The sequence below is a fragment of the Triturus cristatus genome, chromosome 10 (assembly GCF_964204655.1).
Source record: "Triturus cristatus chromosome 10, aTriCri1.1, whole genome shotgun sequence".
Lineage (NCBI taxonomy): Eukaryota > Metazoa > Chordata > Amphibia > Caudata > Salamandridae > Triturus > Triturus cristatus.
The window spans coordinates 595,260,955-595,278,250 of NC_140593.1; the positions used below are offsets into that span (position 1 = coordinate 595,260,955).

Sequence of the window (17,296 nt, forward strand, 5' to 3'; positions counted from 1 at the left end):
TATCTTTCTTGAGCACTTCAACTTAGATAATGTCACAATATTCCAACAAAAACAATATCAGGGCCCTGAAATGCTCAACTTTCACGTAGAAAGATCCTGCTTAGTGTCAGGAGTTGGTAACTGTTATCTATGTGACAAAATCCATGGCTTGTGTACAGCTCTGTATCAAGCTACACCCCTCAACAGTTTTACTACATTGCCAGTGTCTGGATACCTTCACAGGTGACAAGCAATGCTTTATAAATGTACTGTTTGATTAATTACTTGGATTATGGAAGTGCTTACTTACTCTCACTATTTGAATAGAAAAATCGCCTATATAGTTCTGTTTAGCAAATTCATGTTAGCTCTTGATTAGGTAATTTTCCACTAAAGCAGAGCTTTAATTCCTCCTAATATCCTTCCGGACTATTACCAACTTGGCTGATCGTCTTACAGGAAATAGAAGGGAACAGGAAATTGATAAACACTTTTCAAGCATTCCCTTTTCATGGGATCAAAGCACTGGATAGAGCATTTGACTCTCAGTTACAGTTGCATTTAATGATTACGTTTTATATAAAAAAATAATTTAAATCAATCTCCATATCTCCAAAAAGTAAATCCACGACCAAATAATTTCCTTGGTAGAAGCACACTTTACAAATTGAAGATCTACCTAGAAGTGTTTGTTACAGGCACGGTGTAGAAACCACCTTGGAATGGGTATAGTTTCAATTTAGTATAATACCAATAAAAGATAAAACTGTACAATGCATATAATAGGGCAAACCATAAATCAGCCCCAAATTGAAGGAGATCCGGGTCTTGTGAGTAGGTTGCTGTTAGACCTGCCATTCATAGGGTGGTCTTTGCCTCAACTTTTTGCCTTCTTATCTCCACTTTTTTGGTATCTTTTTGTTGGCCTTAAGACTCTGAGCACTTTGCCACTGCTAACCAGTGCTAAAGTGCATGCGCTTCTCCCCTAAAACATAGTGACATTGGTGTATACTGATTGGCATGTTTAGTTTACCTGTAAGTCTCTTGTAAAGTGGCATATCATATATCTAGGGCATGTAATCTAAATGCTACTACTGGGCCTGCGGCACTGCTTGTGCCACCCAAACAAGTAGCTTTTTAAACCTGTTTCAGGCCTGCCATTGCAGGGCATGGGTGTGCAGTTTACTGCCACTTCGATTTGGCATTTAAAACCACTTGCCAACCCTTAATCCCCCCTTTTATTACACGTAGGTCTCCCCTAAGGTAGGCCCTAGGTAGTCCTATGGCCAGGGTGCTGTGCAACTAAAAGGTAGGACATGTACTTTTCAGCTTCACACGTCATGGTGGTGATAAACAGCTACATTTGTTTTTCACTATAGAGAGGCCTACTCATAGGCTAGTATTGGGAATTCCTTAACACAAACTTAAGCTCTAATTTCAGATTATCAAGCAGTAGCTAAATCATGTTTCATATCTTTGGAATGGTAATGATAAATCTTCCTTAGTGGTAACGTTGGATTTGACTTTACTATTTTAGAATTGGCACTTTCAAGAAAGTGGACATTTATCTGCTCTTACCTTTGCTCTGTGTGCCTGCAGCCTATCTCCAACACAGGTGTGGCCTGGGTGACAGCTATACTTTGTGCATCCCCTCTAGACAGTCACAAACACAGGCAGGTGAGGCTTATCTGCATTGTGAGTATTCATCTGCATTCATCTACATTCTGATGGGTCTTCTTGGACAGGGAGGAATGGGAGGGGGTAAAGGTAGTGCCCTTTCCACTCACAAAGCACCACTTCACACCCACAGATAGCCTGCCAGACAGGGCTGGGTTTAAAGGGAACATTGTGCACTTCAGAGAGTTGATTTGAAGTCACCCCTACATCAAAGGGACTTTTGGGTACAAGTACTGGTGCTCTGACCCTACCAAATCATTAAACTACTGGACCTGGGAAGAACTCTGCTTGAGTAAAGATTACTATGCTGTAAGGATTGCCACTTTGCATTGACTGTTCTTAGCAACTGCTTCTCTGCTTTGCTGAGCTGCCCTCCTGCCTGCTGATCTCTGCCCTGCTGAGAACAGGGACTGGACTCATCTCACTTGAACCCAGAGTAACTTCAAGGGCGTGCTGGCTTGCTTCCTATTTCCTGAAATCTCAGCGATACAAAAGACTTCCTGCATTCCTGCTGGTGCTACTGGACTCTGCCATCTGTGAGTCCTACCCCTGCCTGAGGTGGCCCCTCCAGTCCTGGCCTCAGAAGTGGGTGCATCGTCACCACTTTCCCAGTCATAACTAATCCATCACCCTTAGAAACCGATGCAGAGGCTGTTGAATGACAAAGGCTCCACAGCTTGCGTGGCCCAAAGATGATGCTCTGCATGGCTCGACCAAGATGCAGTGCCTTCATCTTTATGGAGCTCGATGACGAATTGGGAACCCACTGCATGAATCGGAACTGATGCATCATGCTCTCGACATCGACGCTTACTCCATCCAATGTACTTTTTTTCAGTGGGACCTGCATGAGTCTTGTAGATGATCTGCCCTCCATCGAGGGCAGCCTGAAATTTGGCCTGAACTTGTGACCTCAATAAACTTCTGACCGCTATTGAATTCTAAGCACTATTTTTGCATTTATTCTTTAAAAATTCAACTTCTACTGATTGGATTTTTGTTGTGTTGATCTTGTTTTACTCAGATACATATTCTTTCTTTTTCTAAACCTATGTGGAGTTTTTGTGGTGTTTTTATTGTGTTACTGTGTGTTTGTAGAAATACTTTAGAATAAGTTAAGCCTGCTTGCTCTGTGCCAAGCAGCCGGAGGTTGAGCGCAGGTTAATTTAAAGTGTGTATCAAGCTTAGCCTGACTAGGACTGTGGTCTCTTCTTGGACAGGGTGGAAACCTCTGCCAATTACTAACAATTACCAACTTCCAAACCATAAGTTCCTAGTACTATTTATTGATTGCACACTGAGTTTATTAGCATGTACTTTAGTCCACTTTCTAACCTTAAGAATTACATCACAAATAGTGTTTTGAATATTGTCTACATCAACTGATTTGCTTGTGGGCCCTAAACCCCCATAGAGGAGGGAGGGAGGGAGGGAGGGAAGGAGAGAGAGAGAGAGAGAGAGGGAGAGAGAGAGAGAGAGAGAGAGAGAGAGAGAGAGAGAGAGAGACCCCCCCCCCCAAAAAAAAACCAAGGAGGAGTGATCACAAGAAAACAGTGCCAAGGGGAGAAAGCACATATGAAAAAGAACCTGCAAGAATTAGATAAATAGAATGGAAGTGCAGTGTGGTTATAGAAAGAATGATGGAATCTAAAACAGCCAGCCTTTGTATATGCCAACGCATGCCTAAAAATTTTTTCGGCCCCTGCTCATTTGTTTTTATAAATTAAGCACTGCTGAAGCCTGTGTTACTGTATGAATCAAATCAAATACGTCTTTAATACAATGTAGTCTGTCTGTCAGTGACAGTTTAGATGTGTCATCATGGTAGATGTTCCAATTTTTGCTGGGTTTTGTGTTCCTTTTTGCATATTTTTAGGCTTCGTATGAGTCAAATTACATTTCCCTCGTACTGTTAAACTCTGAAGCAAAATATTCGCAGTCTAGCCCCACAAGCCGTCAGACAGTTGCACCTAGACTACCTTATTTATGGACTAGTATTAATTGTTCTTTCCCCTTAGCCATAGTTGCCATTTTCAATTATTCAAAAGAAAACATTAATGCATTTGATAACAATAGACCTGAGACTGCGCATTCCATTCCTTTTCTGCAACAGCACATAGGTATCATGTAATAAAAAGCCTGTAAAATGTGAGTCAGTCATTTCCCTCAGACATTATCCAATTATGAATCTGGCAAGCCCCCAATTAAATGCACACATGCAAGATAGTGTGTAGGTCCTAATATGCTCCTGTCCCCATAGGGTTAAATCATATTGTTTGCGCGAGACTGCTTATGGATATACTGCATCTGGTTCAATCTAATTGAGCATAACGCTTTCCTTCTGTCCCAGGGCTCTCGCTGACGTGATGCGACAGGGGGACCATTACAACGCAGAACACATGGAAAGAGACGCCAGCCTCACAGTCCACGTGCAGCACTACGAGAACATGCAGCCGAGGCCGCCCGCCAACAACCTGCGTAAGTTTTACGCTATAACATGGCGTTTGTGGCAGGAATTTACTGTAAACTGCAAGCTGGTGTGTACACGAAGAGTGTAAGCAAACCTCAGCCCAGGTGCCCATGTCAATCAGTGATTCTTTGATGTGGCACCAATTAAGGTGACATATGGATATTTAGCAACCTTGGATTTGGTATGCAATGACTGCTCCCTCCATGTGCCACGTTTAGACTATTGTGAGGTCTAGTCATTTATTTCTAAGTGCAGACTACATATTTATGTGAAATGGCAGGGCAAACATAGCAACGTGTTGGGCATTGTTTGAAGAAGTTGTAATTGGATAATCAAGAGTTTATGCTGTGTTTAATAGAACGAAAATGCAGCACTTTACCCTGATTACATTGCACATTGTTTTCTTTGGCACAGGGAGATGAAATGGAGATTATTTTGCCCAGAATCACACTGGGTGTTGAGCAGAGATTGGGATTCGAACTTGGTTTCCTAGTTGTCAGCTCTGGCTGTTAGACCACACCTCCTGTTATGTTGATTCCTCCTTTAGGCACCATTTATATCCTTTATCGCGGGAGCACCGTGAAGGTGATATTCTTAAGGTGATTTAGCAGACAGAGGCTAGGTACTCTTGCAGCCGGAGGAGGTGGCGAGGCGGATGCTGTTAGGACAGGCAGCAACACTGCTTTCCTGGCAGGTTTAGCCTCCATGCATTAGGTCAGGATTGTATATGGGTCAGCCTGGACCGGCAAAGTTCAATGGTCAGTGATCAAGTGGATCCAGCTACCTTTGTGATGGTGCTTGGTATGGAGACCAGTTAGTGGTTGCCATTGGTGGCAGTCTCTGTCCTGGCCTGCCCTCTGGAACATCCCTTACCACCCCGGCTCCGGGGTCATGAAGACAATAACTTGCTCTAGCTTCTTCTACTAGCCCTTCCGTTAGCATCTGAGAAGCAAATATAAGGACATTGCTTGCAACATTTGAGATAATGCGTGAACGCTGTGGTGGTATTAGGGGGTCAATGGGTACATGATGCCACTCAAACTACCTGCAGCATTTTGGTGAATCAAGGCCCTTGGTGGACTCATGCAAGTCTTTATATTGGAATACTTTTTTTTATGTCCGACAGGAGTGTGTTTCTCAGTACAGGGCCCAGTACTTGTGTCTTCCATGCCTGCATAGCTGGATTCAGATGTGGTGAAGAAGTTGTGAGTGGCTGGTCATAGCTATCTAGAGTGAATCTCAAGGTTCACCATGGAGTTGGACAATATGTATAGTACAGAGTGATGATTTAGTTCTTGTTAGGATGAAAGGAAAGTGAGGTTTTTCTAGGTCAGGGGAGACGCAGTCTTTGTTCTTTAAATTGAGTGTGGTATAAGGGTATTGTAAACTCTAAGGTCTGTCCAGTTACCATCCAGGTAGGCCAGCTTACAGAGGGTAATAACAGTCCTATGCAGATCTGAAGGAGAAGGTGAGGATGGAAGCATGGACATCAGCATCAAGAGTGGTGAAGGACTTTCTCAATTTATATGTCCCCCCTTGCTTTTGTGGACTGCTCAGGTTGCTATTGGGTTAAACCCCAAGGTTCTTTGCATGGGAGAAGAACGACACTCAGAATGTTAGAAGCGTAATAAGTATTGGCACCATAGTTTTGCACCAGTTTATTTTGGAATAAACATACCTATAGGCAGCCACGGCCCATGCAGGTAGGAGCGGTGGGGCCCGGTGGGGGAGATTTCGACAGACGATGACGAAGAAAAATTCATTTTTTATTTAATTTTTTCTCATCATTGGCCGTCGAAAATTCCCCCCCATTGGGCCCCACCGCTCTTACCTGCACGGGCCGCGGCTGACTATGGAACAAGACATTTCATCGTTGAGGAAAAAGGCAAAGAACCCCAGGGTAGGAAAGAGATACAATCCTTGTAAATGTATGTTGAGAGCAGCACGAATAACAAAAAGCTGAAAATGTACAACTATGCTATTGACTGAAATGTGGAAAAATGGGACAAGATGATTCATTTGTTTTGTAATGTTACCGAATGTATCTTAACCCTTTCCGTGCTCATGACGGAACCACTCCGTTGGCGGCCGCTCCGCCCACGCGGCGCTAATTCCCCGCCTGTGCGGGCGATTAGCGCAGTGGGCGGACACGTGACGGAACCACTCCGTCATGAGCACAGCTCAACCGCGGCTCGTGACGGAGTGGTTCCGTCACGAGCACAGCACCACCGCACATGCCCCCAAACCCCCCCAGCGCCGCGGCGTAATTCCTGCCGCGGCGAAGGGGTTAAATAGATTTTAAACAGAAAGAGCATTTTAGGATAGCCATTTACTGCATGGGATACTTTAGTTCCAATGCTAGCTCCAATTTCTTTTTAAGTAGGTAATTCTTTGTGAATACTTCCTGCCCATGAGCTACTTTAGCTCTGAAGGGATATTGATGTTCTGGTTTGCTAAGGCACAAAGCAACAGAGCACATCGATATAGTTACAATAATCAAATGATCTATATTTGTTCCAACTCATATGAGCAACACCTTAATTGGACCTTTGTGTCTCTGCCAAGAAAACAACTGAGGACAACAATGTTAAAGGTTTACATGTTTATGCCTATTTCACAATATATCAGCATGAAGGTGTTTTTTATTCACTTGACCCTGCTAAGCACTGACACATTCTGTGCAGTTTTATTGTTCAAAGTTTGTCTTTTTGTGCCCAAAATAAGCCCAAATGAAGGAACTGAAAATAAAATATGGAAAGACAAAAGTTTTTGTGTTAGATTTTTAAAGTGGTTCCACATGATCACCTCTCTAAGCATATTAGGATATTTTTGATCAAAATAATCCAGTGTTCTGTTTCTTTGCATCCGAGACCTGTCACACATCAGAGCCTTGCCAAAGGTTATACAATCTCTGATAGTCAAGTCATTTGGGCATGATATCCAAAGCCACTGTTTCACTTGATAGCCTGGAGGATTGAAAGAAACTCTGCCTTCCTCGTTATCTCCAGAATGCTAAGCTACTTCAGGCAGAACATAATAAAAGATGGTGTAAAAGACTATTACAGCAAGTTGTTGCTTTCCGCAATAGAAGTTAATAAGGCCCAGAGAAAGGGATACAATGGAACTATCCATCTATGCTGAGCAGCAGATACAAAAAGAAAACAAAAAGAGGCTTTTTAGGCATTGGTTACTCAGGGCATTCTAGAATGATAGTTCATCTTGTCTAGCCTTAGCCTTTGTAGAACTAGAGGGTATGAAATTCCTAGCCGTCACCCTTTTAAAAGTATAAATGTTTATGTATAATATTTTATACAGATTTGTCATCTTCTAGTTGTCTTAAATGCTTAGATATTAGTGTTAAAAGTGCAACACTTTAGTAGGGCATTGTTAAGTAAATAACGCCAACATAGCAAATGTGTTTCCTATAGTGATATCCTAACATCATCCTTTTCATAGAATAAAGTTTGGAATGAAGTTCTGATCTACATTGTTATTTAAAAATGTTTTTAACACAATATCATTAAAGGTGCATGAAAACTTTTCCAGCCTTTAAGGTTGCTTAAGACTAACTAATCCCAGACACCAGGAGCTCCCATTATAGTAATTTGACCACTGACAAACACCATTAAGTTATATTATAAGGAAGCAGATTAAAAAGAGGTAGACAAACCAACAGAGAGTGATAGATACAATCAAGACTGCACATTTTGAAAAATGTATTGGAAATATTTGGGCCTCATTCACAAAGGGCCTCTGCACTCGTGTCGGAGACCCCGCAGTCGTGGGGGTGTCTCCTGCTGACGAGAATTCTCATTGCGGAGATTGTGACCTGAGTGCAGACACTCCCCCACAATTGTGGCCACTCCGCCAACATTGCTAAGGCCCTTTGTGAATCAGGTCCAGAGTGTTTTAGAAATTGAGAAAATAAATGTGGTTTCCATGTGTTCAGCTGTAAAACCTCCCAACGCTGATACATTCCAAAGGTATTGCACAGGAAAACATAACAAAGATGTGCACCTTGAATGTTTTGTCAAAAATAATCAGTTTCAGAGAAATAACTACTGAAACATGATGTGGTTAGATTTAAGAGGTTGAAATCTACAAAGTAATTCAAAACCCAATCTCATCTTAAGGTTAAAGTAAACCAATGAAAATATAGAAGGAGATGAATTGATATATCAAAGAAATTGGAAGGTTGGAGTTGGGAGCACCAATCACTTTAGTAAGACTTGAGGACAGTGGAAGATTAATGCTCCCCCTTTGCAAATTCCACCAATACACAAAAGTGCTGCAAAATAAGTAAGAAACCTGAGCAGGATGAATTATTTAACCACTTCTTTGTAAGAGCTAGAGAGGACAAACTTTTTTGCATGACCTGCAAGATGATGGGGGAGCAGATGCGTTCATATCTGCTATGACAAGTATCCCACAACACCCAGGCCAGGTTGGCTCCACAAAGGCAAATTCAGGATTCTGTAAATGTTTCCTTCTCTTACCCTTAAGGGCTAAGCACAAGACATACACTGAGAGACTTGCTTGAAGAAGCAGGAACAACACAATGTATGGATATTTGCTGAACTGATAAATCTAATTGTTCGGGTGTGTTCTGTGGGTGGACAGATGCAGAAAGGTCTGTTTACACTAGCTTTTGTAAAACAAATGATTCTAATATTACTTCCTGAAATTTGATTGAGTAAAGTGTGTTCTTCTGCATAATGATTTATGTTGTGTATTATGAAGATGCCTGAATAAAACTTATATAAAAAACAAAAACGCTCAAATCTTCATAGTTCCTAACAATGTCAACAAATAAACAGTTTGAGAGAAAGTGTGTAAAAATTTTTGGAGTGACTTTAGACAGTGAGGGCCGATTCAGAAAGAGTTTTCTAGACATAGCTGTGACTTCCCCTGTACTCCTAGCTCATTCCTCAATTCTAGAGGTAAGCCAGGTGAATTGCAAGGATACATGGCAAAGCCTTTTCTGAATCGGATCCTGGTAGGTCTGTGGAACCATTTCTGCATATTTCTTGAGGAATGTTGCCACCCTTCAGTTATGTTATTAATGATTGAATAAAGTTGCAGAGCTAGTGAATGGGATCATAAAGGTGCAGACAAACCAGACAAAACTTCATAGAGAAGAGGCTTTCAGTGGTAGAATTGAGCAGTGGCATAGCTAGGCCGCCCGTGGCAGCCCCTGTGTTTAGCACCTGTGGTGGCTGAAGGTAAGAGCAGGGGGAGGCCACTGCCCCCAAAACTCTTGCCGCCCGGCGTGGACCGACTGCCTCGCATTGCTACACCACTGGAATGGAGGTCTACATGCTGAGGTGTCAAAGACTTGGACCAAATCAGAGTGACACAATAACAATACTGTGAGGCACTGCTGGCAATGTCTTATGTGACATTTCTAGGAAGGCTAGCTCAGATAATTTTTTAAATATTTTTATTAATGGGTGCACGTGTGAAACTGAGGGGTTTAGTCAAGCGTGATATAAAATGGCCTAGGGGCAGTGAGTTGCAGGAAGTGTCCGCTCGGGTGAGCCACATACACCGTTCTTCTGATTTCCTCTGTTATTTTGTTGTTTATGATGTGTACATTAAGTGTAGGTCCACAATTTCTACTTTGATATTGTCATATTTTCTCTTTGCTTTACAATGTAATCTCACTTTGCTGGACCTAGGGTGCCATTAGGGTAACATGTATTGTTATAGTGACTTAACACTGTATTTTTGCTTTCATTGCAGTCTTGTGCAGCAAGCACTTATACAAAAGCATATCCAATTTTGCTTGAGGACTGTCAGATTGGTTTCAGCAGAGGAATTCATGTATTCTAGTTAGAAATTTGTCATAGCAATTTGTAATATCTGATGATGACTTATTATTCTTGGGTAATACAATTATTGCACAGTGCATTTCAGCTAGAGATCTAATGGATATCATATTGATTGAAACATTGATCATGCAGGAATTAGAGTCACATCTATCTTCGTTTCAGGGTTATTGGTAGCATGACAGATGGTCGTTGACAAGGACATATCTCTTATTAATGTTGAAAATAATTATAATGCTAATTTATATGGCAATATTCACCAGGGAACAACAAACTGACATACTTCACCTCAGTAAGTCAGATAACCATGGAAAAATTGAATATTGATTCGCGTTACACACACGCATGTGAAAGAGGCAACAGGAAGATAAAGGACCGAAGATGCAAATGTATGCATAAGGAAAGCTTAGCATGATACGGTAGAAGGAGCAATAGAGGAATACAGCATGGGGGATATACTGAAGAAACTGACAATTGGCGTAAAGAGTAATTACTGGAATGGACACTGTGATCAGGCCGTTAGCAGAATCTACTGCATTAGGAATGCATGGAGCACTATAGCAGATCCAATGAGACCAAGAAGAAGGCCACATATGATCAGGGAGTACACAAAAAGGGCCCATCTGTCTGGAGCCATAAATATATCAATAGGAGTCTAAACCTGGTTTCAAACAACAACTGACTGCATGTGAAGCTGGCATTGCTGTTATGACTGGTAGATGACCTAGCAGGCTGTACAACAAGTGTGGTGATGCCCTGTTTGCTATTAAATGATGATATCTCCTCAAATTCGAGCTCAGTACTTCCAATAGAGGTCGGAAGAGGGAAAACACTGGAATGCCCTTGAACATGATACGGCTGCATTGGAGGATTCCATTGCAGGTTTTGTAAGATCTGAAGCTAATACTGGCTCACCTTGTGCGTCAAGAGTTTTGCATAGATGGAGATTAAATCTTAGGGATGTGTCTAAAGTTTTAATGATTTTCAGCGAGAGATCTGTAATTTGAGGATATCTATCAATTTTTGCCTGTATGTGAAAGAGCTTTTAATGTTATATGTGTGACTTCTTGCATTTTTATGTTGCTGGAAAGTGAGTTATTGGTAGGGGCAAATGTAGGTCTGCCACTGGCAATAGGGCCACTAACACATAATAGGACTCAGCATAGGTCTTAGAAAATTATTCCTATGCTCAACCCTTGGTAACGTGGCTGCGAGCAGACAGGCTTAACTTCAAAGACAGGTCTGTAAAGCATTTAAAAACACCATTTCAGTAAATAATTAAGTCACAACACATAAAAAAAATCCAACACCAATTTATATAAATAGGAAAAAATTTGATCTTTAAAATGACACCAAAACGACAAAACTCCAATGTAGGGAACCGGAGATATGAATTTTCAAAGATTTAATAAAATATAGCAGAAGATTATAGCACCATATTGTGATACCTTCTCGCGATAGACCGGGGCAAAGTCAAAGTTTCAGGCACGGCGCGATAGAGCCCTGAGCGGCTACAGCTCCCAGCATGTCCCGGTCTCAGTTTCTACCTTCACACTTAGAAACTTTTCTGGAGTTTTTCTTCCCGAGGGTCTCAAAGCTCCCAGCCAGTCCGGATCCGGTGAGGGTTTGCCGGCTTGACTTGTAACGAGGTCCCGGTCAACTTCCCTGGAGCGGACTTAGAAAATATTTCAAGATTGCTTCAGCGGAACAACCCAGGAATCCAGGCCGACACGCGATGGAAGGCAGGCGGCTTGGCTCTCACGGTTGCTCCTGGTCACCTTTTCTACAAGCGGACTTAGAAACTTTTCTGGAGTTTTTTCTTGGGGGGTCTCTTGATGCTCCTCATGTAGCCGGATCCGGTGAGAGTTCGCTGGCTTCAGATTTTCTCAAGTCCCGGTCAATCTCTGAAGGTTGAGTCGGTCCCTCTATGTAGTTTTTTTTCAAAGTTGCTCCAAAGTTCTCCAAACTTCTTGAACTTCTTCCTGAAGTTCCTCAAGGGGTTCAAAAGTGTCTCAAACTTACTCCAAGGGTCTGGAAGCTCCAAGATGGTCCTTGAAAGTTGAGGACGTCAGTTCCCACCATCCATTAGTACAAAACCCTTACAAATCCACTGATAGGTCTCCAAGGTGTAGATTTAGTTGGTGATGTTCCAGTTGAGCTATTTTAACCTGTAGCTTTCAGGGAGTCCACTCTTTTGTTCTTTTTCAGCAAGATAATCCACAGGGCTGTAGTTTTCAGATGGTGCAGTTTTCAGAGATCAGGCCTTAGAAATCTTTGCACAGCAAAACTTCTCAACAGGGCCCTTCTTGCTTCAGTAAGTTTCAAGCAGCAGATCTGGAGGGCTCTGCCCCTCTCAGATACTTATTCTAAGTTCTCTGGGTCATGCAGGAGGTCACTTCTGACCAATGGGAGCAGGGTAACTCATCAAAGTTATGACCGCATCCTGTAGAGTGTGGCATTATTTTGTCCCAGAGTGCATCAAATCTTCCAAATCCATAATAGCTGATTTTCCAGCAAGGAGGTAAGAACTGGCTAAACACACCCCCTAGGATGGCTTATTTCCATAGGCTCTCCCCCTACCATCTGCAAATACATCCCTAATCCTAGGTCTGGTGGGAGTCAAAAGTGCAAAGTGGAAACTGACACTGTGGCCATCCCTCTGCCTTTGAAGACCATGGTTTACAACTGCTCCCACTGGCCAGGAATTCCTATGGAACAGCACACTGCCCTCCCAGCAGAGCTCGTTAACCCCAGGGGCTCTTTATCACCTCTTCAAGGCAGCCTGGCTAATTCACTTAACTCTGACCAATCAGGGCAGACCACTGGAAGGCTGGATTTGGACTTTCACACAAGAAAGTCTTATAACTTCTTGTATGTACACTTTAGGAGAAATTCAACAATATGATATTGTTGGATTTGTTAATACCATTCTGGGAAGTCTTTGTATGGCCTTTATATCCCTCTCCTATCAAGAGTTATTAATCAATAATTTTCTACCATGTTAACCTATGTGACTGGGGATTTGCAATAGGAAAAATGACTTGGGCCATTCTTTCAGCACCAGGACTTACAAAAACATATTTTATAAGTACTTGCCTTATATCTACAGGGACCCCACCCCATGTGCAACTAGGGGAGACTTTAGGGTTCCTGAATCTGTAGAAAAATTGCAGATACTTCTTCCCCAGTGCTCCTAGCATCCAAGTCGAATTTGAGCAGCACTTTACCAAAATGTGGGGAGTGAAATGTGAAATTTAACTTTACCCAGGGATATAAAAACTCATTTTATAAGGGTGTACCTTAAACATATCTGACCCCCCACCACTGGGATATCTCGGGGAAAACCCTGGGGGTCCTTAATATGCCAAAACATTGTAGGTTATCCATTTTTAAGTGCCCCAAACACCAAAGTCGAGTTTGGGCACAGTTTACTTCAAGGCTGCTTTTAAACTGACCACAGGCTTAAGCAGTGCACACATGCAAGTGCAACAGCTGCTGGCCTCTAAACAGCCATGCCCAAGGGTACTGGGGACTTCTAGGTAGTTTCAATCCCCCTGCCCTATTATATACTAGGGGCTTATAGGGTAGGTCATGCCAATCACAGGGGTACCCCACCATACCATTGTGTACCCTATAGGTGTTTTAACTGTATTCAAATGTGTTTCTTTCAGCATAGCACTGGCCCTGGGCCTGGTTAGACAGAGCCCAGAGTCAGACAGAGTCAGTTACCACCAGCATCAGTCAGCAAAATGTTGGGGGGTGCCCAGGGCACAGGATGACTTTGCAACATATGTCTATTTTTATGAGTTTTAAAACCTACATCATTAAAACATGACAATAACTATAAATAACAATAACCCATTATGTTCAGTACAACCTGATTGCAAAAGAGAGCCACATGAGTGCTGTTCTTTTGTCCACATTGGAGTATGACAGCCAAAGCAGGTATGATTCAGGACATTCCTTTGGAATTAACATTTAAGGACTTTCTGCAAAGAGGAGGGCCCTATGCTGGTGAGGTAGCTTAGTGGACTGGTGCACACACTGTAGAGATGTGAGTTGTTACCTGGCATCACAGGGTTACATTTAATAAGGTTCATTTTATTTTTCATATTCCCATGGTATATAAAATTAGTATCATTGCGTTGGACAATGATAACACCTTTTATCAACACCTTGGGATGATTCACATTATGCAAAGTATTTTATATGAGCACACCTACGATTATTGTTATTTTTAAACCTTCAGAATTAAAAAAAACAACTCATTTCCAGTGTTCTTCCTCTTAAAATTCTTGCGGGAATTGGAAAATAGCATCGCCTTGGGACTAATGTACGTGTTACAAAAATGTAACATGTTTCCAGTTCAATGCTGTTAAAATATATACATTCCCCTCAAATAAATCTTGAAATATAACAACTCACATGCCTCAGAGAGTAACAATAATATTTTGCTGCTTAAAGGTTCTTATAGAATAGTTGATTTTGTGGCACAGGGATATATTGTAAGTATGCTAAAAAAAAAAAAAAAGCACAAACATATATGGTGTATAAAATAATTTGCCAGTCCTCAGCAGGCACTACGACAAAGATGTAGCTTGGAGGGAAACCCTGCATAAGTCTCTTAAGCTCCTCACTGCCATGTTACTGCTGAAAACTGCTCACTGTAGTTAATTAGCCCATGTTTTTAATTAGTAGCCAGTGTGAGCAAAAATACCAGCCTATTTTAGGGAGTGTGTTTTGTTTAATCGTGCAACAATCACAGCAGATACCCCACATTATGCTAACACGTCAGCGGCACCTGTCTTACAAATGAGGTTATGCAAATTGTTTTACATTTAAACCACCTCCATCAGGACCAGAAATTGTATGTGCTGTAATTGTCTGCACCCTAGAAGCTTTAGCATTCATGGGCTTGTAAAAAAAGAATAGGAACATTTTACCATTGTACAATGTGTGAATTTGTATTGCGTGTTGTTGCACCGGTGAGACTCATTAGTGTTGGAGTAGCCCTCCGATTTGGTTGCTTTCCTTTGCTGCAAAATTGTCACTGAGACTAGAAAAGTGTGTTTTTGAGCTTGAGTCAAAAAGAGTGAATATGATGGAGTAGAGTGTTTTATCAATTAAACACATCATCAAATTTAAAGTTCTTAATAAAATTAACTATAGATTCACCGACAATCCTGCTTCCACACCCTGGAGATGCTGAGGAAGCTCTTCAAATGTCTCTCAAGGAATACTAGAAAAACTGTCCCTCACACCCTAGTCACCAGCAAATTGGACTACGGGAACACCACGGCGCGATCAACAAGCAACCTATTAGAAGACTACAAACCATCCAGACCTCAGCAGTCAGACTCATCCTCAACCTCGCACACAGAACTCACATCACACAACACCTTAGTAAGCTTCACTTGCTCCCTAAACACAAATGTGCTGATTTCAAACTCCTCACACACATTCACGGCACTACATAACTTAGGCCCCTCCTATCTGAACATTCACACTGACTTCCACAAACCGCCCAGATGCCTCAGCTCCACAGGGCTCCTACTTGCAATCTTCTCTTGCACATACAGAACCAGATCAGGAGGATGGACATTCTCTTACATTGCTCCTGATGCATGGAACGGCCTCCAACTCCAGATCAGAGCATCCTCTTCTCTTCTTGAATTCCACAAGAAGCCGAAGACCTGGCTTTTCATTTAACCAACCTACCATATGCAGGGTAAGGCACACACAGCTGTGCAGTGCCAGGACACCCTCACTGTTGACAGTGCACTTTAAAAATACACATAACTTAACATAACATAACATCAAAATGATTCGGTAGAGAAGCAATGGGTGTAGTTGGACCATATAGGAGGCAGAAGAACCCATATTAGACTCAGAAACCCGCATGCAATTATAACACCAATACATTTTTTGTCCAATCAAAGATATGGGTGCCTGCATAGAACAGGGGTCATATTACCTAATGTGCATCTGGGTACTATAGTCATGTACGCCCCCTTTCTGCACCCTCTGAGCACTTTGATTTTTCAAAAGGGAATGCAAAGGCAAAAAGGCTGTCACAAGGTGCACTAACTGTGTGCTAGGAAGCATTGGCACTCTGTCAGTATGCCTCAGAGGGTGATCAATGCAAGGAAGTAATGGGGTTCCGTGGACCACCTGACATTCTAATGCAAGCAGTTGCAGTCACTCACTGCGCCTGCCTTTGGGGAATCTCTGTCCCCCATTTGTGGACCAGGCCAAGTGCTATTAACACTGTCGTAAATGGAGCACTTACTTTAGAAAGCCCTCTGGCTTTCACTAAGGTGCTCCCCCAGGGCAGGTGCCCAGGGACAGCGCATCATCTGCAACAGGGGGCACTTTCTCTGTGCCTGCCTCACCTAAAGGTGCACTCTGTCGCAAACCATTTACATAATGCTGCCCCTCAATCACATGCACATGGAACCATAGACTGGCCAATCAAAACAATCAAATGACACATCCACTTTTACATAATGCTCCCTCCTCAATCAACCGCACATGGAACCCTAGACTGGCCAATCAAAACAATTAAATGACGACCCGCGACACATCCACTTTCAATTGTGGAATATCTCTATGTATTCTTGGGGTGAGTCAAATGTTCATGAGATTTCAACTAGAAAACATTTCTGTTGTTTTATTTGCAGACAATTGACCTCTTCATCCTTTTGGAGGTCATCATAGATGACAACTCCTGCTACATTTAAAATATAAATGTGGTGATCTCTTTTAGATGTGCAAAGTCACCTTTACTCATGACACGTTGAAAACATTGAGATCAATTTTCTACTGTAAAAATAGCAAGGCAACGTGAGATCTGCTGCAGAGGGAAGTTAGTGTCTGATAATGTGCATGCATGGAAGGCTTCATAAATCCAAACGTGTCTGTCAAGTGGTGTAATTTCTCATTTGTCATCGTTTTTCTGCTCCATTTTTTAATCCTCTTTACGTTTCCCTCCAGTACACACAATGCCCATTATTCTTGCCTGAATACATTCAAGTCCTGTCTGAAAACATCACTCTTTGGAGGACAGTATGCATCTTTTGTGAAATAAGGAGCAGATATTAAGATATTCAAATTTTCCTTAGGCATTCAGAGACCAACTCACAAAGCTTTTTGTCTGAACTGCATGTGTGCTGATGGAAAAAAGGACAGTTTTCCCAGGGCTGAGAAAGGAGGTTTCTGGGAGTCCAAAATGAATATGTCTCTTTATAACGTGAGTCATTACATTGCATATTTTTACAATGCGGTCGTTACAACGACCACGTTCTTACAACGCAGAACCATTACAACGCAAGTCGTTACAATG

General features: G+C 42.1%; 1 protein-coding gene across 3 annotated transcripts in view; it reads left to right on the forward strand.

Moving 5' to 3' along the window:
- The window catches only part of SHISA9 (shisa family member 9), a 1,213,953-nt gene that overhangs the window by 162,059 nt on the left and 1,034,598 nt on the right, over positions 1-17,296 (forward strand). For all 3 annotated transcript variants that reach the window (XM_085632113.1, XM_085632111.1, XM_085632112.1), the window contains exon 2: positions 4,007-4,134. In XM_085632113.1, the coding sequence (XP_085488239.1) occupies positions 4,007-4,134 (128 nt within the window). The remainder of the gene's footprint in view (positions 1-4,006; positions 4,135-17,296) is intronic.